Source organism: Colossoma macropomum, unplaced genomic scaffold (genome assembly GCF_904425465.1).
Source record: "Colossoma macropomum unplaced genomic scaffold, Colossoma_macropomum, whole genome shotgun sequence".
NCBI classification, from domain to species: Eukaryota; Metazoa; Chordata; class Actinopteri; order Characiformes; family Serrasalmidae; genus Colossoma; species Colossoma macropomum.
Window position 1 is genome coordinate 5,102,896 of NW_023494789.1, and position 25,553 is coordinate 5,128,448.

Here is a 25,553-nt window from a genome sequence, read left to right on the forward strand (position 1 = left end):
AATGCTTTAGAGAAACATGTTGAAGAATGTTCTAAAGATGCAATGCAGTGGTATTACTTCACACAGGTATTCCTCTTTTTGGGGGGGATTTTTTTCCAATTTTCTCCCCAGTTTAGTCAGATCCAGTTCCGCCCACTAGTTAGGCCTTCCCCAATCACATGATACCCACCACTAAGAGGGCGAAGGCAAACCCAAGCTTTCTCCAAGGCATGTGAAGCCAGCTACCACATCTTTTTGAACTGCTGCCAATGCAACGTCATTGGACAGCTGAATGCGCTTGGAGGAGAGTTCTGTTATGTCAGCTAACAGATGCCTGCGCTGGCTAGCATCGTGCTGCGGGGAGTGGGAGGGCCATCCTCTCTTGGACTTCTGAATCTCCTGATGATAGGGTCAACGCTGACGGTTGCCCTTCACATGCCTATTCCACTACTATAAATAGTGCAAAACTGTGTTTCCCACTGGGCAGATAAAAACCAGTGCATAGAACTGCGTATGGATAGGCAGTCAGAATGCAACTGATATCCTAAAAATCCTTAAAGTTGTGGCAAGCTTAACATAAAATAGATATAAGAGGCTCTGTACCTCTGTGAGCAGCATATCTGAGGCTGATATTGGCAAGCTAACAATGGTGTATGTTCACTTTCGCATGCTGGGTTGCCAAATCTCACAGTTTGGTGTGAGATTCACAATTTTGGGTCTGTTCTCAAGCTGTCTTGCCACACCGCGCATCACAACTATTATTTGTTCTTTCTGCATAATGACATCTGGTTGGTTCATATTCTAACCTATTGAGAGGACACTGTCTGCATCTCCCACAGCTCTGCCCTTTTAAGTCAATACGGAGTGCGACATTTGCAGTTGGAGCGAAAAGTTAGGCTTTGATTTGAAAGTTAGGTTTATATATTGTCGTATCTCTGTGTATTAAACATTCTGTTTGATGTAAATAAAAAATAATCATTTTAAATAAAAAAAATGTAAATTTAAAACATTCAGCACCCCAACTTAAAATATCCTCCCATGTCACTGCACTACATCCTCGTTTTAATGGCGTTTTGGTGCTGTCTTGGTTCAAATTAAGTGGAGTTGAGGGGTCTACTCCATCAACTCCAAAACTCCCAAAAATACAGGATTGTGCATCACTGACCAAAGATGCAGGCTCCTTACTGCCCTCTGGTGGAGTAGCGTTCAGACAGCGTTCATGGGAATATATAATGTTAGAGAGAAGCTAATTTGCATATAAAAATTCCTAATTTACTGTTTGATTTTAAAATATTTCATGACTATGTTTGAATATTCAAACATTCTGACCCATCTCCAGTTCGTAGTGAAAATTAGAGCCAATAGATTTCATGTAAATATCAAAGAGACAAGACAAGTCTACACATAATATTTGGTGGGTTGCAAGGAAAAAACTGTACATGGGGGTCCTGATGTGAAATAAATTGGGAACCCCTAGTGGGTATACAGTGTATCCCTGTGCGTCATATACACCACTAGGTTGTAGGTGGTGTCTGGCCTCTTTTATCAAAGATATGTTCCACAATGCATAAATGAATAGATGAACTGTACAAATATCTGATTTGCAGTTCGTCCTGGAAGCTGTGAGCCGATTAATGTAGCTGCCCAAGTGACTCCTCTTCCAGAAACCATAAAAGTGGGAAAAGAACGACAGAGACAGAAGCAGTGAGGGAAGAGGTTGGCACTCTAAAAGCTTGATCGCCAATGAGATGTGTCGTGCTTATATAGGCTTTAGATGTGACTGGCAAGGAGCTTGAGGCTCATCTCTGCGGAAAGCTCATTTCACAAATGGCCCCGAAAATCCATTTCCAATGAACGACTTGACTGACAAGCGTGAGGATGATTGATGGAACTGCTGATGGTGTGTGCCAGTCAATAAGGGTGAATTTACAGATGAGACGTGCACTCTAAAAGCACTGAAACGACTGAGTCTACATGCACACAAAGTTTTTAATATAATGTCAGGACATCATGGGACATATGTGATGGCATGTATATGTCCCATGTGTAATATTAGGCACATGCTAGTATTTCGACACTTTAGATCACCATAATAGTGTAGTAGTGTCAGTGGTTAAACATGTACAACATGTTGGGGCTTGTGGTATACAGGTTATCTACAAACCTAATTCCCAGGAAGCTGGTACATTAAGTCAAATGCTAATAAAAACAAAAAGCAGTGATTAGTAAATTCTGTTAAACCTGTATCAAATTAAAAACAGTACAAAAACACAACATTTGACATTTTGTGAACTATATTGTTTTATTAATATTATTTTGTAAATATATGCTTATTCCATGTAATGCCTCCACACATACATACATACATACATACATCATCTAAACCGCTTATCCTTCTGGGTCACGGTAGGGTGCTGGAGCCTATCCCAGCTGTCATTGGGCAGAAGGCAGGATACACCCTGGACAGGTCGCCAGTCCATTGCAGGGCAGACAGACAGACAGACATACACATTCACACACACCTAGGGGCAATTCAGCATGTCCAATCGGCCATTCTTGCTCCGAGGCGACAGTGCTACCAACTGCGCCACCGTGCCACCCCGCAAGGCCTCCAATATATTCCAAAAACAGTTAGGAGAGGGCATGTTTACCTCTGTGTTCTACATCACATTTCCTTTTAATAAGATTTCATAAACTTTTGCGGGCTGAAGACTCACGCTGATTCAGTTTCATAAGCGGAACGTTTTACCATTCTTCTGTTATACAAGTCTTCAACTACACAGCTATACAGGGTCTTCAGTGTCATATTTTCACTTCAAAAGGCACCACGTTTTCAACAGTAGACAGGTAGGTCAGTCTAGCATCCGCACTCTCTGATTACACAGCCTTGCTGTTGTAACACATGCAGAGTGTTTCTTGCTGTTATGTTGAACTAAGCATGTTGCTCCAAAATGTGTGTATATCTTTCATGTTAATGGTGCAATCATCAGATGTGCAAGTAATCCCTGAACCCCCAAACCCCCCCATTCCATGACAGACTCTGGCTTTTGAACTTTATGCTGGTAACAATCTGGATGGCCCTTTTCTTCTAGAGAACATAACGTCCATACTGTTTATTTCCATTAACAATCTGAAAGATGGACTCTTCAGACCAGTCAAAGTACAGTCTTAACTTGCATTTGAGGATGCAGTGATAAAAATGCTCTTTGACAGCAGAAGCATGCCAGTTTTTAATGTAGTGGCTTCTCAGGGCATTCAGTTGTGTTTTTTTTTTTCAGCCCTGCTCTTTACGCATTTCTCTAGATTACCTAAATCTTTTGAGAATATCATGGACCAGAGAAGGTGAAATACCTAAAACCATAAAAACAACCAAATGCTTGTTGGGGAACGTTGTTCTTAAACGGTTGCAATATGTACTTGTACATTTTTGATAAAGTGGTAAACCTCAAACCATCCTTGCTCATAAAGGTCTAGGCCTTTTTTGGATGCTCCTCTTATACCTAAGCATCACCAATTTGAAAATATGTTCTGAATATTTAAGAATGTTTCTAGTTTTAAATTGCCCCTGTCCCAGCTTTTTTTGGGGTGTGGTGCACATCTACATTGATTTCACATCCTGTCCTTTTTGGGATGGAGTTTGTAAGTAGTTCTAAAAAAAAAAGATTTTGAATTAAATGTTTCTGGTATAATAAAGTTAAAATATTCATAATTGTGATTTAGAAGGAACTGTTTTGACCTGCTCTGTTGCATAAAGATGACAGCAAGTTTCCAGGCAAATATTTTCAAACATGCTATGTTGCGTGCCATTATCAAATCATACTACATAAGTAAAAACAAAACAATAGGAAGATTACGCACACATTAAGAAGAACAGAGGTAGATTAACCCAATAACTAACAGCTGAATGGACAGCTAAACATAAAGACGAAGAACACAAGCAAACCTAAAAACCCAAACCAACAAGAGCCCTAAACTAAGGTATACTGCCATGGCAGCAGGGAAAATGTTTATGGACTATTTATATCTTACCTTTGATGCCTTCATGCACAGAAGTAGACAGTTTGCAGATCACTGCTAACAACTATTTCTCTTTATTTGTGTTTGGCTTTGGAAATGAGTAACTTCTCCTTTATTGGGGTATTACATCTTGCTTTTACACACATCCTGCTTAGCTGCTTTAGCTAGCGGCTAAAAACACTGAACGTTTGGCCAAGGAAATGGCAAATGGTTGCTAAGCAGTGACTGGAGGAGAAAATGAAGCAGACATTTAGAAATGGTGTGGAGTCCTCATTTCCCAGGACATGTCCTCTTTTTGGGACATAAAAAATGCATCCCAACAGGATTTATAATTTGCCTAAAATGTCCAGGTTTGGGTTTGCCTCCTGCAGTCTGCCATGTGCTGCTGTCTGGCCCCCAGTATCCTCTTTTTTGAAAGCTAAAACATGGTCACTGTAACTCATTTTCACTAAGAAAATCTACAGAACGTTATTTGACCAAGGGTACCCAAACTTTAGTATGTGACTGTGTATATAATGAGTTTACTAAGCCTGACTCTAAATGTTCACTTCAGAATCCAGAAGGATTTTTTTCCCCTTTGTTTTAAAAATGCACTTTTCCTTTTTAGGAAAGCACTTTTCAGAATGAGGACTGTTGTGTTTGTCACTGTAGATTAGCTCCACTTCCTCTGGTCTTCATACAATGTCAGGATGTACACGCACAGAAACACACACACGCGCACACACACACACACACAAACACACACATTTAAAGGTGCACACCTGGCATGTGGATCATCCTGCAGTTGCACTCTCTCTGGACCTGTATGCTCTCGCAGTGCAGTCTGCAGGCACTCACGCTGTAGGTGTCGTATCCCGGGATGACAGGCTCAGATGATGCTCGACAGTTCCCCCATGGCTGTGGCAGGTACGACAGCTAGTGGGACGTTTACAGAAAAACACATTAAAAAGTGCTGGGTTAACAAAAGCGTTTGGCAAATTTCTTCACCAATAGCAATATCTCCTTTTTGTAGGTCCTCACAAGTATCACTGGAGGCAGTTTAAGTCCTCAAAAGCATATTAAACCAATATTGTGTGTGTGTCCCCGTGTACGCCTTGCAAAAGCCAAAGTTATGTGCTGTTGAAGTGCGCTGCAAAAATGATATACATAAAAACATCTTGAAGCTGCATTAAGTACGATTTTTATTCAAATTGAAAGATGTAACATTATTGTGTCAGGAAAAATAAACATGTGCTGCTGCGAGTCGCCCTGTAAAGCCTGAAATAATAATTTAGAAGGTGTCAGGCTTGATTTTGTGGTAATTTTTCAGACTACGTCATACGTCTTCACATATCAGCGTCACCCGCACAGAGTTAAAAAGAAGATCTGACTCAATGTTTAGGTGTCAGAATCAACGTTACACTAATGGCAATAGTCTATAATTCACTTACATCCTAGAAAGACATGTCCTTCACCAAGTTTTGACTGAGTTCTCTTTGAATTCTCTTTCAACGCGCTCTCAATCATCGGATTCACCCGCAGTGCATGCAGTTACACATTTCCACCAGAGAGGTCTCAAATCCATAAATCTTACATAATGCAGCTTCAGATCTAGCTAATAAATCTGAAAATTTTCATTAAGAAAATGTTGTCAGAATATTATATGATTATTTAATCTATTTCTGTACATTTTTACTTGTTTACGTTATTTCTTCTAATAATCTAATAATTATACTTGTTTCAAGAAATAATCCAGATACTTTTGCTTATTTCAAGAATTAATATTTGAAACAAGTGCAGTTATCTACCAATGGAAAACACTTTCACTAGTCAAAATGACAATCAAGCAAAATGTATAGAGATAGGTTAAATAACCTTGTAATATTCTTACAACAGTCTCATAATGTGAAATATTAGATCCTTGTAGTGTGATAGTTTGCCCAAATTTGCAGTTTACCCTTTACCCCAAAAGTATTCACTGCAAAAAAATAACATCTTAACAAGAAAAATGATCTCATATCCAGCCAAAAAAATCTCATTTTTGTCTTTAAGATTACTTGTCTTACAAAACATTGTGAGTGTAAGATTATTTTATTTATTTAGCTTTATCAGTACTAAAAGTGGCCTTATTTTAAGTAATTCCTGGCACAAAAAAAGCACAAATGTCTTTCATCAAGTTGTGATAATTATGTCAATAGTTATGATATTAATCATTTTATTTGTTTAAGAAGTAACCTCCTCTTACATTGTGTTACTTCAAGGATTTTGAGATACACTGCAAAAAAGGCCATTCACAAAAACGGGAAAAATGGAAAATTATATTACATATACACACCGTCGTTATTGCACAAAATGTCCAGTTTTCATGTTTTTATTTTTTTGTGCATAATTTGAAGACCTCTGCATTATGTTAAAAAAATCATGATCCCTGGGACAATAGAAATGTTCTAAAATTACTTGGACAAAAATGCTCCGTTAAACATGATGAGTGTGTTTACCTTCTCTTGTAAAGTTACCATTTTGGAGATATGAGATTTTACTTCCAACAGCAACGACATACAAGTTTTACTTAGTAAGATTTCTTGAAAAAAGCAATAAAAACTGGTTCTTCACTCCCTAAATGTCTAAAAACTAGTATGAAAATATGTAAATAGGGTATTTTAAATGTGTCATAATGATGTAAGTTTCTGTTTCCATGCACGATAATAAGACACAAAGACTCTAAGTCTATTTCTTTCACCTTCAAGGATGAAGTGACATTGGGCCTCATTTACTGACCGTTCTTGAGAAGAAATTTCTTTTTGAATCATGAAGATTCTGACCTTCACCAATTATTTCCTATTTGGGATTTGTTCTTAGGGAAGAACAGAATCTACACACTCAAGAGCACAAAGATGTGAACAGTTCTGTGCTTTAAGAACACATCATGAATCTTTTCTTAGGACCTTTCTCAAGAACAGATTTATTGAAAAACGTATTGGTGAAAATTGATGAATGAGGCCCATTACGTTAACCTAAAAATATAATGTAATCTCAGATAGATTTCTTTTGATTCTTGTGATTTATGATATTTCATGACTGTATGCTTGAGTGCAAATCTTACAGAAACAGACTTTAACCCGTAAACGAGTTGAGTGACTACATTTGAGGTATAAGGGAAATTTCTGAACTATCACTTTAATACCATTTCAATGATACGCTAGTATGATACTCAGTGCTCTTATGTTCCCTTATCAGATGCATGTTCTTATTCCTGGATCATACCCTCTGTTCCTGGCAGGATACGAAGGTCTGGAATCCTGGAGAAACTCCGAAACCCAGCTGGTGAATATAGGGAGGCTCGTCCTGGCTGTGGATCTGAACACGAATCCCTGCCTCCAGAGTTGTCTCGTCTGAGCAGAAAGGGATGGCAAGTAAACATCTATCTGTGCATTTTCTCATATGTACAATTTCTAGATAATGTTTTGTGTGGTCAGACTTTAATGGGATACCAATTTTTCCTTGCTTTTTTGAAATGAAAGACTTTGGTGTGGCATCTAAACATTGTTAAAGTTTAAAAATGGACTATTTCGAGGCAGTCATGGACTTGAGGTTAGGGAACCAGCTCTGTGACTGGAAGGTCGCCAGTTTGATCCCCTAAGCCGTCAGGATATGACTGAAGTGCCCTTGAGTAAGGCACCTAACCCCAACTGCTCCCCGGGTGCTGTGGATAGGCCTGCCCACTGCTCTGGGCAAGTGTACTCACTGCCCCCTAGTGTGTATGTGGGTGTTTCACTGCACAGGTGGGTTAAATGAGGAGGTGAAATTTCTCTGTTGTGGGACTAATAAGGGTCACTTAAATTACTTGTCAGTCCACATATGAAAACTGTTGTTTTTGTGATGATATAAAAACCGATGCATTTGCATTGACACTGTATGGATAAAGTATTGGGACACCTACACATTAAACCTACAAGAGCTTTTATGAATCCCATTCTAAATCAAAAAGCATTGACATGGATAACAGCTTCCACTCTTCTGGGAAGCTTTCTGACAGATTTTGGAGAGTGTCTGTGCGAATTTTTGCCCATTCATCCAGAACAGTATTTGTGAGGTCGGACACTGATGTTGGATGAGAGAGCCTGGCTCACAATCTCTGTTCTAGTTCATCCCAAAGTGTTTGATGGGGTTGAGGTCAGAGTCTGTGCAGGCCAGACAAGTTATTCCACACCAAACTCACCCAGCCAGGCCTTTATGAACCTTGCTTTGTGCACTGGGGCTCAGTCATGCTGGAACAGGAAAGGTTCTTCCCCAAACTGTTCCCACAAAGTTGGAAGTGTACAACTGTCCAAAATATCTTGGTCTGCTGAAGCATGAAAGTTTCCCTCCACTGGAACTAAGGGGTCTAGACCAGCCCCTGAAAAACAACCCCATAGATTTATCCCTCCTCCACCATACTTTACAGTTGGCACAGTGCAGTCAGGCAGGTAACGTTCTCCTGGCATTCAACAAACCCAGACTCGTCCATCAGACTGACAGATAGAGAAAAGTGATTCGTCACTGCACAGAATATGTTTCCACTGCTCCAGAGTCCAGTGGTGGTGTGCTTTGTATTACTTCATCCAACACTTGTCATTATGCTTGGTGAGGTAAGGCTTGCATGCAGCTGCTTGGCTATGGAAACCCAATGCTGTGAAGCTCCCAGCTCAGTTTTTGTGCTGATGTTAATTCCAGAGGAGGTTTGGGTCTCTGCAGTTATTGATCAGCAGAGCGTTGGTGACTTTTACGCACTGTGCCTCAGCACTCGGCGACCCGCTCTGTAACTTTACGTGGTCTGACACTTCATGGCTGAGTTGCTGTGGTTCCTAAACGCTTCCCCTTCTTAATAATACCACTCACAGTTGATCGTGGAAAATCTAGGAGGGAAGAAATTTTGCGAACTGACTTGTTGCAACAACAATATCCTATTACAGCACCACACTCGAACTCAGTGAACTCTTTAGAGCGACCCATTCTTTCACTTGTAAAGGCAGACTGCATGGCTAGGTGCTTGATTTTATACACGTGTGGCAATGGGATTGAATGAAACACCTGAATTCAAGCATTAAGCAGTGTGTTCCAATAGTTTTGTCCATATAGTGTATATGCCTATTTAGCCTATTGCAGTTTAGCCCTGCCCATTCACACTAAAGATATAGGCCAATACAGGGCAGCCAATCAGAACAAAGCTCATTTACATATACCAGTCTTAAAGGCACAGTAATAAAAATAGCCCTTTAATTCTAATTCAGCTGTTTAATTGTAGGGTATAAGGACAGATTGGACACTTTCCACCAACTTCATTACACTGGCCACTTTATGAGCTCCACTTACCTTATAGATTTATTGACTGTTGCCCATCTGTTGTCATATGCAATCTGTCTCCTCACTCACCATTGTCAGATTTGTGGTCAGTGTCTGATATCAGCTTTCTGCCCATTTTACATGTACACAGTTAATTTAAACTCCACAAGCCTATCAGTGAGTGCAGATTTCTCTTCCTCACACTCACAACTACTTACCTTTGATATTAGTTTCATAGTAGTCATTCAATAATTCATAATAGTTACTAGATATTTCGAGGTATAAAAATTTGCTGAATAATAATAAGTGTGTAACACTAAAAATTGGAATAATAAGCTTTTAGAGGAATAGGGTTGGGCCATTTTTAGTTAAGGTAAAAGTACTTGTGGCTTTACTCACTAGTCTCTCTCCAGATAGGGAGGTACTCGTCTTGTTGTATGTCCAGCATCAGCTCCAGGCCGTTCCCCATGCCCCCCTGGCGCGTCCTCTTTGCAGACGTCTTGTTCCCGTTGAATGTGTAGCACTTTCCATAGCGAGTGTACACCTACAGTTCAGAAACACACAAAGTATGTCGTCATGTTACACGCACGCAGCCACTTTGCTTGCTTTTCATCTTTTGTAGGACCAATTTGAAGACTGTTTGAAGTTTAAGTGGGTTTTGTTGTGGCATAAAAGGCTCTGTAGACATCAGACACACATTTACCAATGATCCAATGTCAGGAAGATGGGTAAAAAAGAAAAGACAACATTACCTTCTGTCATGTTTGTGTAATCTGGGTGATAAACCCACATGGAGGTTTGGTCAGTGCACCTGCACTTTAGTCTAATTCGAGTGCACTCTGTTCACTGGCACTGGATGCTATGTGCTTATGTTATCAGAGAGGGAAAGACAATGCTCCACTGTTCTATTAATGTAGTTTTGGCCAAGAAGGACCATAAACACTTATGTAACGTTCCTCTCTGTCACTTTTATGGTATTGTGCTGACCACAGACACACACAGCCTCGCCCTGTTCTTTTGTGATGGAGGCCTTATGCGTACAGATCTAATCACACTAGAAAATGTTCTCTACTGCAGATGGGAGAAATTGAAGAGGAGGCTCAAATTCATCATGATGTATGATCTCCCTCTATAAGACTTGCTGCAAAGTGAGCACATATTGCATACCTCTCACTAAAGCATTGTGCTTGTAAATATTGTAAAGGGTCTGCGTTTAAAAGCTATTACAATTTTACAATTGCCATAGATCTACTGCCACGTTCCACTTCTTTCTGGTGGCTCAGGGACAATTACAAAGCTCATAGACACATCTGGTGGCCTTGTCAGCTTGCTCTGTTTGATGGGCTATTTTAAGGCTTTGTCAGAAATGCTGTCTTGTTTCAAAGTCAAAGGTCAGTGTCTGATTGACTTAATGGCTGGACAAACAAGTCCCATGCTTCATGGGTTATGACACAGTGCACTCACATTTTGTTAGAAGCCTAACTTTTAGCTGCATCTTGCTGGTGCGCAGTTAGAGACTGTGACCCACCTCCTGCCATGAAAGGCTTGTGTTAGCAATTCACCAGCCCTTCATTTGTGGTGGGGTTTTGATCATAGAACTGCTCTTAGCTGGATATTTCTTGCGTGCTGGTTTGGGTTTTTTATATTTTTACCTCGTTTTTCCTTCAATTTCGTCACGGTCAGTTCCACCTGCTGGGTAGGTCTACTCATCACAAATGCTACCAAGCTGGGAGTGATGTCTAACATATGCTTCCTCTGAGACACAGGAAGCATCACTGCTGCGTAGCAATGTCATTTGATGGCTCAACATGCTTGGAGGAGAACACTAATTGAATTCAGTCAACAACGGGTGCACTGCAAAGTAGCTGAATTCTTTAATTAGAAGGCCCTTAGCCCTTACCCTTCAGTTTTGCGCGTTCACGACTGGGGTAGGGTGTCCTGATTTTTGTTGAGATGGAGGGGTAGTGCACAGTTTTAGGACTATGTGGCCCTCCAAATGGAAGGTCTGTAGAGGCACACTCCACACAGTGTTATTAGAAAAGGCAAGACGGCTGAACAAGCAACAAAAAAACCCACAAATGTGAGAATTTTCTCCGTTAAAAATTATGACAACCATTGTATTTTCGTAGTTTAATGCTGCTTCAATGTGTTATGGTGCTTTTCTTCATAAGCAAGCATAAAAATGGCAGTAGTTCCACCTTAAGTGGTGCGGCAGTTACATTTTGGCACTTTACAGGTTGGAACTGCTGCACTATTTATGGTGGAACGGGAAAATTCAAACAACATGCTGGAAAATATCTGACTTCAGCTTCATGTCACTGAAGAATTAGAGGTGGGTTATAAGAAATAATTGTCACCCCGCCTCTTTGATGGCATATGATGTCCTAAATGTAACTAAATCCCAGCAGTGAGGAGCTGAACTTTACCCTCCTCTGCTGTCACAGCAGACTGGCAGGGTCGCCTACAGAGCAGCGCTAGTAGCTGTTAATGAAGTAATGCTCTTTTTATTTGAGGGTCTCATTTTGTAACGTTTGAGGCATGGAGGCGGGATGCAAATGCGAGTTTTTATTGAAATGAGAGTCCATAATGAAAACAAAACAAAACAAAACCAAACTACAAGTGCAACAAGCAAACAAGAGACAAGATTACATTCACAATGCAAGACGAAGACTGAACAAACACAGGGGTATAAATACACAGAGGGGAAATGAGACACACCTGGGACTAATGAGGGGCGGAGCTACAAGCAGGTGGAACAGATAACAAGGGGGCAGGACCAGGGAGGAGACACAGAGCAACAACAAAAGCACATGGTACAAGAAAACAAAAGACACATGGCTACAACAGAGGGGAAGAAACAGACACTCAGAGGGAGAAAAGAAGGAATCCGTGACACATTTCATAGTGAAGATTTTAACCACTACCTCTTGTAACTCAGTTTTACGGGGCAAGGTGACAGTCGAAACAAGGGGTGTGGGGAAAAAATAAGACATCGGATTGGGTCAAAGTTTACATCTCTACAGACTGTCATACGTATTATATGTGTCTTGTGTATTAAATATGTGAATAGGTTTCCAGATCCATTCTGGGAAGACCCCCCAAACATCTGTGCACAGGCCTATATAACAGCCTCCTCTGGAAAGGCTTTCCACTGGGACTTGACTGCAGGGATTCACTTCCATTCAGCCTCAAAAGCATCAGTGAGGTCAGTTGCTGATGTTAGTCGAGAAGGCCTGGCTCACAGTCAGCATTCCAGTTCATCCCAGTAGTGTTGGATGGGGTTGAGGTCAGGACTTGGTGCAGTCCAGATAAGGCCTTCCACACCAAAGTAGAAATACTAAGTAGGTGTTTCTAATAAAATGGCCAACAAGAGAAATTTGGTTTGGGACATTCGGATTGATTGTGTTAGCTATCGACTGTATATGAGAAGATCTGAATCAACCCTGTGTCCTTTTTTTCCACTGATAGGCTTAAATTATTTTCAAAGCAGACTTTCCACTGACGGTGTCATTTTGATTAAGCTTAATCTGTGTCCAAAAACCTGGAACCCTGGCTGTTGACACACAAAATCAGCTGCCGCCGCTACTTCACCTTGGATTTATGCTGACTGTACGAGCCGTGAAAGATAGTCAAAAGTTGCCTGCCCTATCTGATGTGCCTTCCTCCACGTGAGGCGGGGTTTGTACCTCAGCAGATGTTAAATCCCATCAGCGCTAAGCCAGAGTGAAGCAGATGGGATTAGACCCTGGGCCCTGCAGGGGCGAGAGAGTATCTCTACAGCACACTTTAAGCATACTGAACACACACACACACACACACACGCACCCTGCTCTCCTCCTCCGTCTCTTTGCCTGTCACTCCATCTCACTTTCTACAGCCTTCATGGGGTGTTGTGGGGAGGGTGTCCTTCTCTAAAACCAAAAATTGAGAAAGAGGTAGATCACGACTCTCCCAGCGGACCACTGGACGGCGTGTTAAGTTGTTTGCAAGCTCTCTAACATCAAGAGACTTCCCCCGAGGGCTGTGGAGAAAGCCAAGTTCACTGTAATGCTCGTAGGAAGAGTGCTGTGTTTTTAATGTCTAGTTGCTGTTTGTTACTAGTAGTACCTGATACCCATGTAAAATAAACAACTGCCCTTTCCCAAAGTCCACACTTGCTTTTTGTGGTCTTTCTTAAGCGCATGCTTAGATGTACATATGTGTGCATTTAGCACAAATGTGCAAGTATTTATTAAGATCGCATTTGTGCAGTTATGTGTCTTACTCTGACCAATGTTGACCAGTTTCCATCTGCTAGCTAGGTCTTTCCTTTCAATCCTACAGTGCTACCCAGCTGGGAAGGGCAGCTGCATCTTTTCAAACTGCCGCTAATCAGCTGGACATCACTGGACGGCTCAGTGAACTTGGAGAAGAAGGCTAACTGCCAATTCTGTTACATAGGCTAATAGACACCAGCATTAGCTAGCACTGCACTGAGTAATGGGAGGAGAGGGAGAACCATCATAACCATCCAGAGAGAACAAGGCCAGTTATGCTGTGTCATGGATGGCTGTGGCATCACCTCACAATCTCCTGATGATTGGGCCAACACTTTGACCTGGCATGTCAAACTGGGTTCCTTCCAGGCCACAACTCTGCAGAGATTAGCATTTCCCTTGTCTAATGCGCTGAATTCAGTTTATGAACAACCTTGCTAATTAGCTTATAACCTTGATCAAGTGTGTTTCATAAGAAGAGGCAGAACAGGTCTGCAGTGCTCAGACTGCCACTTCAGGCTTGTAAAGTTCCTGGACAATTTTCTGCACAGTTTTCTTACTATAGTCAGTGGACAGGTAGCTGCACTCACAATGCAGTCTAAGGTACATAGATGTTAAAAGTATATTTAGAAATTTGTTTTCATGTCAGAAAATGGTTGCTGAAAACATGTGAAGAGACCGTGAACTATAGAACTGAGCTGTGAAATTAGACCATTAAACTGTTTTTCATAATTTTGGTGATTTTTGGGGGGGCCTGAAATCATGGCTCGACGACTGGAGCCATACTTAGCATGACCCCTCCCCCAGCTCTATAATGTTATAAAAACTAGAGTGCATTAGTATCAGTTGTTCTTCCTCTCAATAGCAAAATAGTTTTTCTTTTTGCCTAAGTTAAGCTTGTCAGTAATACCTGTTGCTAACTTCCATAAATGGAAGAAAAAAAATGACCATTCTTTTGGAGACAGAGAGGAACGAGGTTGATTCGCGGGTAGGTCAGTGTCCTCTGACTCTGAACTGGATTCTGGCTCTGGCGGCTCAAACGTAAATGGCTGTACAGTCCAATAAAGCTGCTAGACAGAGCCTCCATTTTTCAGGTCGTAGTGGTGTGAGAAGGGCTTAGAGAGCTGAGGGAGGCTGCACTGGAATGAAAGTGATTTCAGTGTGTTTGTGTGTCGGCTGAAGCACTGCTAGCAGCTTCATTCCAACCCAAGAAAGGGTTTGCTGCCCATCCTTGCTAATGGATATACTAATGTTAGTACAAAGCCGAAGCTCATTTTTAGTTAATGTTGTGCTGTAACCTGAACTGGCCATTGTTTATTCAAAATACACAAAAACTTCAGCAGTAAAATATAGACACTTATAGTAGACCTTGAAATATTACATGAATACTTGAAATATTCAAAATTTAAATGCCCCCAGGAGCTCAGTATTTTAAACCTACCTACTTGTGTGAACTAGACACCTGGCATCCTTTTCTTTGCTGCAAGTTCATTAAGACTTGGGCTCAGTGTATGAGCTGCGTTAGGTGTTTATGTTGTTTGATTGCAGCTGAAATGCTGCTAGTGTGTTTGGTGATATGACTGGTGTGGAATTGCGTAGAACTGCGTAGAACTGAGGTGTAACGCTGTCCCATAGATTGTTGTTTGGAGTAGGAGAGTCAGAAGGCACATTACATTGCAGTGCATGCTGGGGACTGTAGTGCAGCGCACTGTGAAACGGGCTAATATTAATAGAACATCAGTATACATTTGTGGGATAGGATGAAGTCACAGGCCTGTTCTGGCCCACCAGCCTCGTGTTTGACACATAGGACTTGTTGTCCCACTAAATAGCCTACTTCTCTGGATTTTAACTTGCTTCCCCCACCTTTCAAACAACATATTAGAATTTCACCACTGCACTGTTCTTAGTCTATTGCCACTTTGGTGCACACTAAGATTTACTCGTTTGAGGAATAGGATGTATTTGGACACTGAACAACGCATGAAAACACACACAAGTACACACAGGGCTCAATTTGCCATCCCCTCATTAAAAAACAGAAACCCCAACTTCCGTCACCTTTGGATTAAAGTGATTTCACTTGAGATCTCTATTATCGATATTACTTGCTGTGGTGTGCTGTTCTTAGAATCACACATGCAACCCTTTCATTCTCCAGACATAACAAGATGAGTTCTATTTTTCTTTTTTCTCTCCAGAGTAAACTGTTCTGATTTGGCTAAATGCCTTTAGCAGAGGAGTTTTGCTTGGGGTGTAGAAACAGAAATGACTGCAGTGCAGTTCATTGCTTATTGTTGAGCCATCTACAGCACATTCTTAAGAGCCTTTCATGATGCAAAGAACCCTTTAATCATGCTTAGGGTTCTTTGAGTGTTCATGGTTCTTTATAGGACCATTTTTTTCGCTAAAGAATTTTTGAAGAACCATTTTTTTTAAGTGTAGGTCACTGACTCCTTCACACACACACATATATACATATCCCTCACTTTGGGCTGCCAGGTTGCGAGGCCTTCTGCGTATGTTTTGTAGTTGTGAGTTATATTTTTCTTTTCCTAAGCAGTGGCTCACTTAGTGTCATTGTTTATCTGGGTCTAACTATTGCTCATGTCTTCTGGTTTGTCTCTATATGGAAATGCCTGTGTTTCACCCAAGTGTCTCTTTGATGACTCATGTTTTGAACTGTGACAATGACTCTGAACGTGAATCCTGTCTCTCAACTCCACCCCTTACAGTTACGAAGCACAACATGGATGCAAGAGTGAATTAAACAGGTTCCAATACTTTTACCATTAGAACAGTCAAACAGGGTCTAACGCTTAACGTTAGAACAGTCAAACAGGGTCTAACGCTTAACATTAGAACAGTCAAACAAGATCTAACGCTTAACGTTAGAACAGTCAAACAGGGTCTAACGCTTAACGTTAGAACAGTCAAACAGGGTCTAACGCTTAACGTTAGAACAGTCAAACAGGATCTAACGCTTAACATTAGAACAGTCAAACAGGGTCTAACGCTTAACGTTAGAACAGTCAAACAGGGTCTAACGCTTAACGTTAGAACAGTCAAACAGGGTCTAACGCTTAACATTAGAACAGTCAAACAGGATCTAACGCTTAACGTTAGAACAGTCAAACAGGGTCTAACGCTTAACGTTAGAACAGTCAAACAGGGTCTAACGCTTAACATTAGAACAGTCAAACAGGGTCTAACGCTTAACGTTAGAACAGTCAAACAGGGTCTAACGCTTAACATTAGAACAGTCAAACAGGGTCTAACGCTTAACACTAGAACAGTCAAACGGGGTCTAACACTTAACATTAGAACAGTCAAACAGGGTCTAACACTTAACATTAGAACAGCCAAAAAGGGTCTAACACTTAACATTAGAACAGTCAAACTGGGTCTAACGCTTAACATTAGAACAGTCAAACAGGGTCTAACGCTTAACACTAGAACAGTCAAACAGGGTCTAACGCTTAACATTAGAACAGCCAAACAGGATCTATCGCTTAACATTAGAACAGTCAAACAGGGTCTAACGCTTAACATTAGAACAGTCAAACAGGGTCTAAGGCTTAACATTAGAACAGTCAAACTGGGTCTAACGCTTAACATTAGAACAGTCAAACAGGGTCTAACGCTTAACCTTAGAACAGTCAAACAGGGTCTAACGTTTAACATTAGAACAGTCAAACAAGATCTAACGCTTAACATTAGAACAGCCAAAAAGGGTCTAACACTTAACATTAGAACAGTCAAACTGGGTCTAACGCTTAACGTTAGAACAGCCAAACGGGGTCTAACGCTTAACGTTAGAACAGTCAAACAGGGTCTAACGCTTAACATAAGAACAGTCAAACAGGGTCTAATGCTTAACATTAGAACAGTCAAACTGGGTCTAACACTTAACATTAGAACAGTCAAACAGGATCTAACGCCTAACATTAGAACAGTCAAACAGGGTCTAACGCTTAACATTAGAACAGCCAAAAAAGGTCTAACACGTAACATTAGAACAGTCAAACAGGGTCTAACGCTTAACATTAGAACAGCCAAAAAAGGTCTACACGTAACATTAGAACAGTCAAACAGGGTCTAACGCTTAACATTAGAACAGTCAAACAGGGTCTAAGCCTAACTTAGAACAGTCAAACAGGGTCTAACGCTAACATTAGAACAGCCAAAAAGGTCTAACACGTAACATTAGAACAGTCAAACAGGGTCTAACGCTTAACATTAGAACAGCCAAAAAAGGTCTAACACGTAACATTAGAACAGTCAAACAGGGTCTAACGCTTAACATTAGAACAGTCAAACAGGGTCTAACACTTAACATTAGAACAGTCAAACAGGGTCTAACGCTTAACATTAGAACAGTCAAACTGGGTCTAACACTTAACATTAGAACAGTCAAACAGGGTCTAACGCTTAACACTAGAACAGTCAAACAGGATCTAACACTTAACATTAGAACAGTCAAACAGGGTCTAACACTTAACATTAGAACAGTCAAACAGGGTCTAACGCTTAACACTAGAACAGTCAAACAGGATCTAACGCTTAACATTAGAACAGCCAAACAGGGTCTAAAGCTTAACATTAGAACAGTCAAACAGGGTCTAACGCTTAACATTAGAACAGTCAAACAGGGTCTAACACTTAACATTAGAACAGTCAAACTGGGTCTAACGCTTAACATTAGAACAGTCAAACAGGGTCTAACGCTTAACAATAGAACAGTCAAACAGGGTCTAACGCTTAACATTAGAACAGTCAAACAGGGTCTAACGCTTAACATTAGAACAGTCAAACAGGATCTAACGCTTAACATTAGAACAGTCAAACAGGGTCTAACGCTTAACCTTAGAACAGTCAAACAGGATCCAACGCTTAACATTAGAACAGTCAAACAAGATCTAACGCTTAACATTAGAACAGCCAAAAAGGGTCTAACACTTAACATTAGAACAGTCAAACTGGGTCTAACGCTTAACGTTAGAACAGCCAAACGGGGTCTAACGCTTAACGTTAGAACAGTCAAACAGGGTCTAACGCTTAACATAAGAACAGTCAAACAGGGTCTAACGCTTAACATTAGAACAGTCAAACTGGGTCTAACACTTAACATTAGAACAGTCAAACAGGGTCTAACGCTTAACATTAGAACAGTCAAACAGGGTCTAACGCTTAACATTAGAACAGCCAAAAAAGGTCTAACACTTAACATTAGAACAGTCAAACAGGGTCTAACACTTAACATTAGAACAGTCAAACAGGGTCTAACGCTTAACATTAGAACAGCCAAAAAGGGTCTAACACTTAACATTCGAACAGTCAAACAAGGTTTAACGCTTAACATTAGAACAGCCCAACGGGGTCTATTGCTTAACGTTAGAACAGTCAAACAGGGTCTAACGTTTAATATTAGAACAGTCAAACAGGGTCTAACGCTTAACGTTAGAACAGTCAAACAGGGTCTAACATTTAATATTAGAACAGTCAAACGGGGTCTAACACTTAACATTAGAACAGTCAAACAGGGTCTAACACTTAACATTAGAACAGTCAAAATCTACAGGGCAGAATTTCAGTCCCATTCTGCCATGGAGTATGAAGAGTATCGTCATACCATCTCATGCACACATGAATAAAGCAATAATTTCTCATGCAAAGAGCAGAACATGAGGAGAAGTCTGCGCCCGCCTCATCTTCATGTAACTGGCATGCAAAAGAATCAGTGATGTATTTTTTATGAGTTAGCCTAACCTGCTAACTACCATATCAAAGAGATGAAGTGGGGAGGGGAACGAGGGAGAGAAAACGAGAGTGTAAGTGTGCATTTAACGGTAATTCCCTCTGACAGTAGACTTATGCGGGGTTTGTATTTATGCCTGGGGTAACGTTCGTTACCCTTGCCGAGTCATTTTGTTCTCACTTCGCAAGCATGGCGCGGATGGTAAACATCCGGATTGCGTGGGTTTCTGCCACAAACGTGAAAAGTGTATAGGAGAAGCACGCACACCTCCACACACTACACCAGGCATTCAGTGGCCCTTCAGCCATAACTGGACAGTCATCACAGCCTCTCGTGTCTTACAGGTGGACGGTCCATCAGCCCTCAACAGCAACTGACCTGTCATATCTCATCATACTGAAGGCCCTGTGTGAAGGTGACCAGCACCGGAACTTAGAGGATGTCAGCTGGTATAAGAATGAGTGACTCCAAAACAGCTTGTTTATGACTGAAGATTGGATCGTTCTTCAGTTTCCCATTTCTGCATACTTTCATGCTTGAGACGCAAATATCATTCAGAATAGTTTGATGTGAAATGGTACATTGTAGAGAAATTGCTGACTCAGATTTCTTTACAGTGGTGGTAGGATAGGAACTGGGAGTCACAATGATATTTCAAACATAGAGTTGGGCAAAAAAAAACTTTGAAAAAGTAGAGATGGCTGAATACTGAATACAGTCTCCTAAACATATTCTGTTACAATACATAAAAATGTATCATTCAGAATACATTTAGAATCCATAGTGACAGGCAAATGGGAAAAACTAAAAACTTAAAAAAAAACCTCTTCAAAGGGCCATTTCACTTATTTTTTTTTAATTATGCATAATTAAACTGTTAAAATGTAAGCAAAGTCATTCAGAGTGGTTTGATGTGAAATGCTCCACTGTAGAGAAACTTACTGAATCAGAATTTTTCACAGTGGTGCTGATAGGAACCAGACATCTGCAGCATTTAATGCCTTTAGAAGCTCCCTCACAAAAAGTGATTTACTACTATTTTACCACTATTAACATTAGATATAAAAACTCAGAAGACACGTGTGGGGTCACTGATTGTTTTGGATAGCAGATGATTGTAAAGAAGTAAAAAGGCAATATGCTTTTTTACAATCAGACCACTTTAAATAAATTAATTTAATTTAAATTTAATTAAATTAAATTAGATAACAGTGTGTTTTTTTGAAGACTGGAACTGGCCTCTACATGAAGTTGTGCTTTGTAGATTTTGAGTGTGACTCCATTAGTTAGTAGACACACTTACTGAACTTATTGTCATTGAATTTAAATTAGAAAGTTTATTTGACTCGTGAATCAAAGAATCAGTTGAATCAAACATTTGATTAATTAAAATGGACCATCCAAAAGAATCAGTTTGATAAAACGGAATCAAACTTCACATCAGTGTTTAAGTTAATGCTATAGACTTTCAAAAAGAAATTCAAAAGACAATCTTTTATGGTACAGTCGTGTGCAAAAGTTTTGGCGTCCTGAGTCAAGCCAGGTTGGTTACTTTTTGAAGTTAAAATACTTCTAATCATTGTTCTCTTTGCACGTTTTCTATTTTCTGTTTTATTTTTTTCCAATACATGAAACTCAAAAACTCATAAATATAAACTGTGCACTAAAATTCGCAGAAAAATGCCAAATTTATGTTCTCTCTGTGTTATTTTCACTTAGTGATTCGACTCGAGTGTTCATACTTTTGAATACAACTGTATAATCTCATGACATCACAAACAAGCACCTTAAAAGACACCCTTCTTCAATTTGCTTTTCTCTGTAGACCAGCTTTCAATCATTATGTGACAATTAATATAAGTGGACAGTTCAAATGAATCAATTTGCCAAACTGAGTCGTCCCATCTCTAGAAGGTAGTGAGGGGAGGGCGGCGCTTTGGGGGAGAAGAACGAGCTGTGGTGGCTAATGCAGAGTGGCAGTACCGTACTCGAGAGATTACGTGTGTTCTTGTGTGTTCACCGTGCACAGGAGACATCGCTGCTGCCAACAGGCCTGCCGCAGGCGGCTTGTTGTTTCTGAATGAGCTCCCTTGTTTTTAATTAATGCTCCACTTTAGTTAACACAATAGCCCATTCCTCCAGCTTTCAATCTCTCCCTCACCCCCCAGGCTTTCCACTTCAGTCTAATTCATTTCATACAAGTTAAAGTAACGTCTTTCAAATGTCCTTCTAAATGTTAACAGTCAAATACTTTCTGAGTTGCTTTTTCAAAATCTGGATCACGAGTCTTTACAGACTCGCAAGACGGCAGTCTAAATCTGAGCCACAAAGGCAGCAAGTTTTATTCCAGGTTGGAACACTGGACACAGTAATCAGGGCCAGATTTGTAAAACAGTGGTAACTGGCACCCCAGGAAATAAGAGCTATTCATAAAGTTACCGTGGCGGTGTTTAGCTCCAAGGCCAGCTCTAAGGATTTTCTGGGGGGCTTCCCATCTTGCTAACTAATATCAATGAGTGTGTTTACATGCACTTAATAATCTGATAACTGCAAAAAATCCGATTTTGTCAGTAATTTTTTCAATGCATTTACACGTACTTGGGTAATCAGATAATGGGAAAACTTCAGGTCTACGTGAGTCAGCCAGTAATCAGATTTCTGCTTTGCAACCTGCAAATAAACTTACAGAATATGTTTTTAAGTGGAGTCACTTTAGCAGAAAATACGAATATACATCACCTAGAAAATGAACAAAATGTAATTATTCATTTCCTCAAGCATATTTTTGTTTTCAGCTTTGCTCCAAAAGTGTTTTGCTGCCATCTCGCGGTGCTGTGTTAAACGCTGCTTGCAGTTTCCAGGACAGCGCTCAGTTTCTGCACATGCGCAGACTGAGAGAACTGAAAGAAATCAGAGTAAGGGTACACCTGCACTGAAAAACCTGTTTACTGAGCTAAAATCCAGCTCTCTAGGCCTTAATCTAGAAATCGGATTATGCTGTATACATGACCACTTGAATAATCCGATACGTGCTAAAATCCAATAGTGATCAGATTATTAAGTGCATGTAAATGCACTCAGTGAGAATCATCAACCAGCAAATGAAGGGATTCACCTTTGCAGACGGTGTTGTTGTTATGCTGTTCAGCTGATGGTGATGTTAACCACACGGAATACAAAGATGTTTTAATTTCTGTTTCATCTTTGGAAATGGTTAGAAAACAACATTCTTCAGTAGGCATCTGCTACAGGCACATCCCATCACCATGTCTGGGGTTTTACATTCAAAATCTGGCATGCTGGTTAAACTGAAGACTTGATAGGGCAAGAAAACGAGGCGGGGCTCAATTCATCAATGAATGCAGTAAAATTAAATAAATTATTCACATGTAATTAGAATCGTAACATGTCCAATTGCTTCTCACTCATTTGAATTCCAAGTTAAACCTACTTCCCCCACACGGGGATTCTGTCACATAGCCTCCCTATAACTGAACTAGCGATGTCCCTGATATTTACAAACAGCTTTCTGAAATAAATGAGATTACTTTGACATAAGGGACCTTCAACTAATTTGTTCCATTTAAAATACTGTTATGAAGCAAGTACATACAACTTATAAGGCATAGCCATTCCATCTTTCCAAATGTCAGCATAATTACACCTATCATTAACAAAGCCCAGAAGGGATTCATGTGAAAAGCTTTACTGTACAGAAACTTAGTGACCCACTTAGTAACAGGAGCTGTGATGTCTACAACAAAATATAGCAATTTTATTTACTATTCAAAACAGCCAGTGAACCTACTAGTCTTATGTGTTTTTATAGGTGATGCTGGTAATAGTGACATAGTAGTAGAATAGTGGTAATGGTAAAATGGGGGTAGTGGTAAAATAGTGGTGAAATAATGGTAATGTTTTTTTTTTTTTTCTGGGACTATTTTGCCTTACAGCGCCCTGCAGGTACCACTCCACTATGAATGGATTTTTAAAAAATCTCAGAACTACAGTAAAACAGTGTCTCAGTCATCAGGCAGTGTTTTCATAATCATTTCATGTAATAACTTTCTGTGCTTATAGAGGCAATAAACTCTTCAGACGTCTGGTTCCTATCACCACCACTGTGAACTATTCTGACTCAGTAAGTTTCTCCAAAATGGAGCATTTCACATCAAACTACTTTGAATGACTTTGTCAATAATTGGTGGAGCTCCTGTTTATGTGATGATTTCATTCAAATTTTCCCGTGTACATTCTATTTTAATGATCAGGTTCTGTTAAGGAACACTGCAGAAATCAAACCACATAATTAGCTGTTCCTGTGTTCAGCCACACAAGTCTCCTTAATAGTGGTGGTACTTCTGTTCTTTAAAGGCGCAGTATATGATTTCAATGCAAAACCAATAGGTCATTGTAGCGACAGTTTGCTAACCCACAACCTAGCTAACGTTAGTCATATTACTTGCTGTGCTGCTGTCCACTCTAATGTTATATCAAGGTATTTGTACAACGTCTGCGAACGGTTTTATGGCCACAAAGATCATAAAAAAAAAGTTTGCCAGCCCAGCGTCTTTTTCCTCGGCAATGCGCATCCATGAATTTGGGGGGCTGAGCTTTTGAAGGAGCACTGAAGAAAGGGGTGTGTTTGTTTTGCTGTTGAGTTCAAATATCAAAAATCATTCTCCAGATCATTTACTGTGCCTTTAACTCAAGTAAAAAAACATCAAACTGATATATCGTGTTCTGTCTTATAAACTCCATTACTGGGGAATGTAATAAGCAGAAAAATACCTTTAAGTAGGGTTGAGTGGTAACAAAATACATGTAATGACACTGTAGTCAGGATAAAAAAGGGTAACTATATTCTGTTACAGGTACAAAAAAAAACAGTAATCTGATTACAAGTGCATTACAAAATAGATTGATTACATTCAAACCGCAACTTTGCAGAGATTTTTGAAAAGTTTTTAGTGTTTTTGTGTGGACAAGCAAAACATCTCGCCATTAACTTTCGCATGTCTGTAGCTGTTTTCATTTACTGAGTACACAAAAATCTGTGACTGATTATGGGTTGTTTCTGTGTGCTCAGCAATTTTGAAGTGATTTGGGAGCTGATAGCTGAAGTTTTTGATTGAATTTCACTTCACTTTTTCATTAAACCCTACTGAGGTGTCAGAATGTACTGCAGTCAGTTCTCGTAAAAGGGGCGTCACCTTGACTGCAAATATAAAAAACACCTCAGTGATTCTGAAGATACATTAATTAATGAACATTAACCAAAGGCAAGGCAAGTTTATTTATACAGCACCTTTCAAAAAAAGTAATTATCAACTGATTTGTATGTATAGGTTTCAGCATTTTTCATAATTTTAAGCTGAAAATAAATGGGTAAATTAATAAATGATTAATTAAAAAAAGTTAAACAGGGTAACTCAAGTTTATGGAACAGCAGTAGCAGTTTATGGAAGACGGAATGAAAAATGAATGAAAAGAAAAGGTACATAACAATTATGGATGGGCAAAAAAGGAGCAATAATTTGTTTAAAAAATATACAAAAGGAGAAACTGACAATGGGTGTAAAATACATATATATTTGTCTGTTAGGTTAGTCACGGCAAAATTGACCTCACTAAAATTTTGATCATAGTTACGGCCCTGGATCCAATACTTTTGCTCACTTGAAAAAAGTCTGTATTCAAACAAAAGCTGCCATGGTCCGAGTTGTTTAACACATCTAGATGTAAATATCAGAAAATAAAAGCTAAAATTCTGATCTATCGTCTCACATTCATCTTTTGATCTCAAACTCAAATGTCTTTAGTATATAGCAAAAACAAAAGAATTGGCCTTGCCATTCCAGCACTTTAGGAGGAGACTGTCTGTTTACAAAAACTGAGCTGTGCAGTATAATTTTGCATTAGGTTAAATGCAGATTTTGCCAGTGTTCTGCAAAGTTTGTCCAAACCTTGAAACAGTTGCTACAAAAGGATGCATTGGTAGACAGCACAATGGACAGGTCAGTTCCGATGTGTAACCTTTGAAAATGAACATCCTTTGAAACGGTTCCACTCTAGAAGCGCCCGCATCTGCAGACAGAACTGCTGTACGTAATACAAGCACCATTTTCAGAGTCGTGAGGAGCGCTGGCTTTCTCCCGTGATTTGATATCTATTCTCTGACTCCGGAGAGAGGGAGCGTTCAAGGACTGCATAACGCTCAGGCTGCGTTAGCGTCTCTGGCG

General features: G+C 39.9%; 1 protein-coding gene across 1 annotated transcript in view; it reads right to left on the bottom strand.

The window, feature by feature from the left end:
• asic4b (acid-sensing (proton-gated) ion channel family member 4b) overlaps window positions 1-25,553 on the bottom strand; it is a 91,668-nt gene that overhangs the window by 18,608 nt on the left and 47,507 nt on the right. Inside the window, exons 2-4 of the mRNA XM_036569839.1 lie at window positions 9,697-9,841; window positions 7,240-7,367; window positions 4,758-4,911 (exon numbers count right to left, since the gene is read on the bottom strand). Coding sequence (XP_036425732.1) covers window positions 4,758-4,911; window positions 7,240-7,367; window positions 9,697-9,841 — 427 coding nt within the window. The remainder of the gene's footprint in view (window positions 1-4,757; window positions 4,912-7,239; window positions 7,368-9,696; window positions 9,842-25,553) is intronic.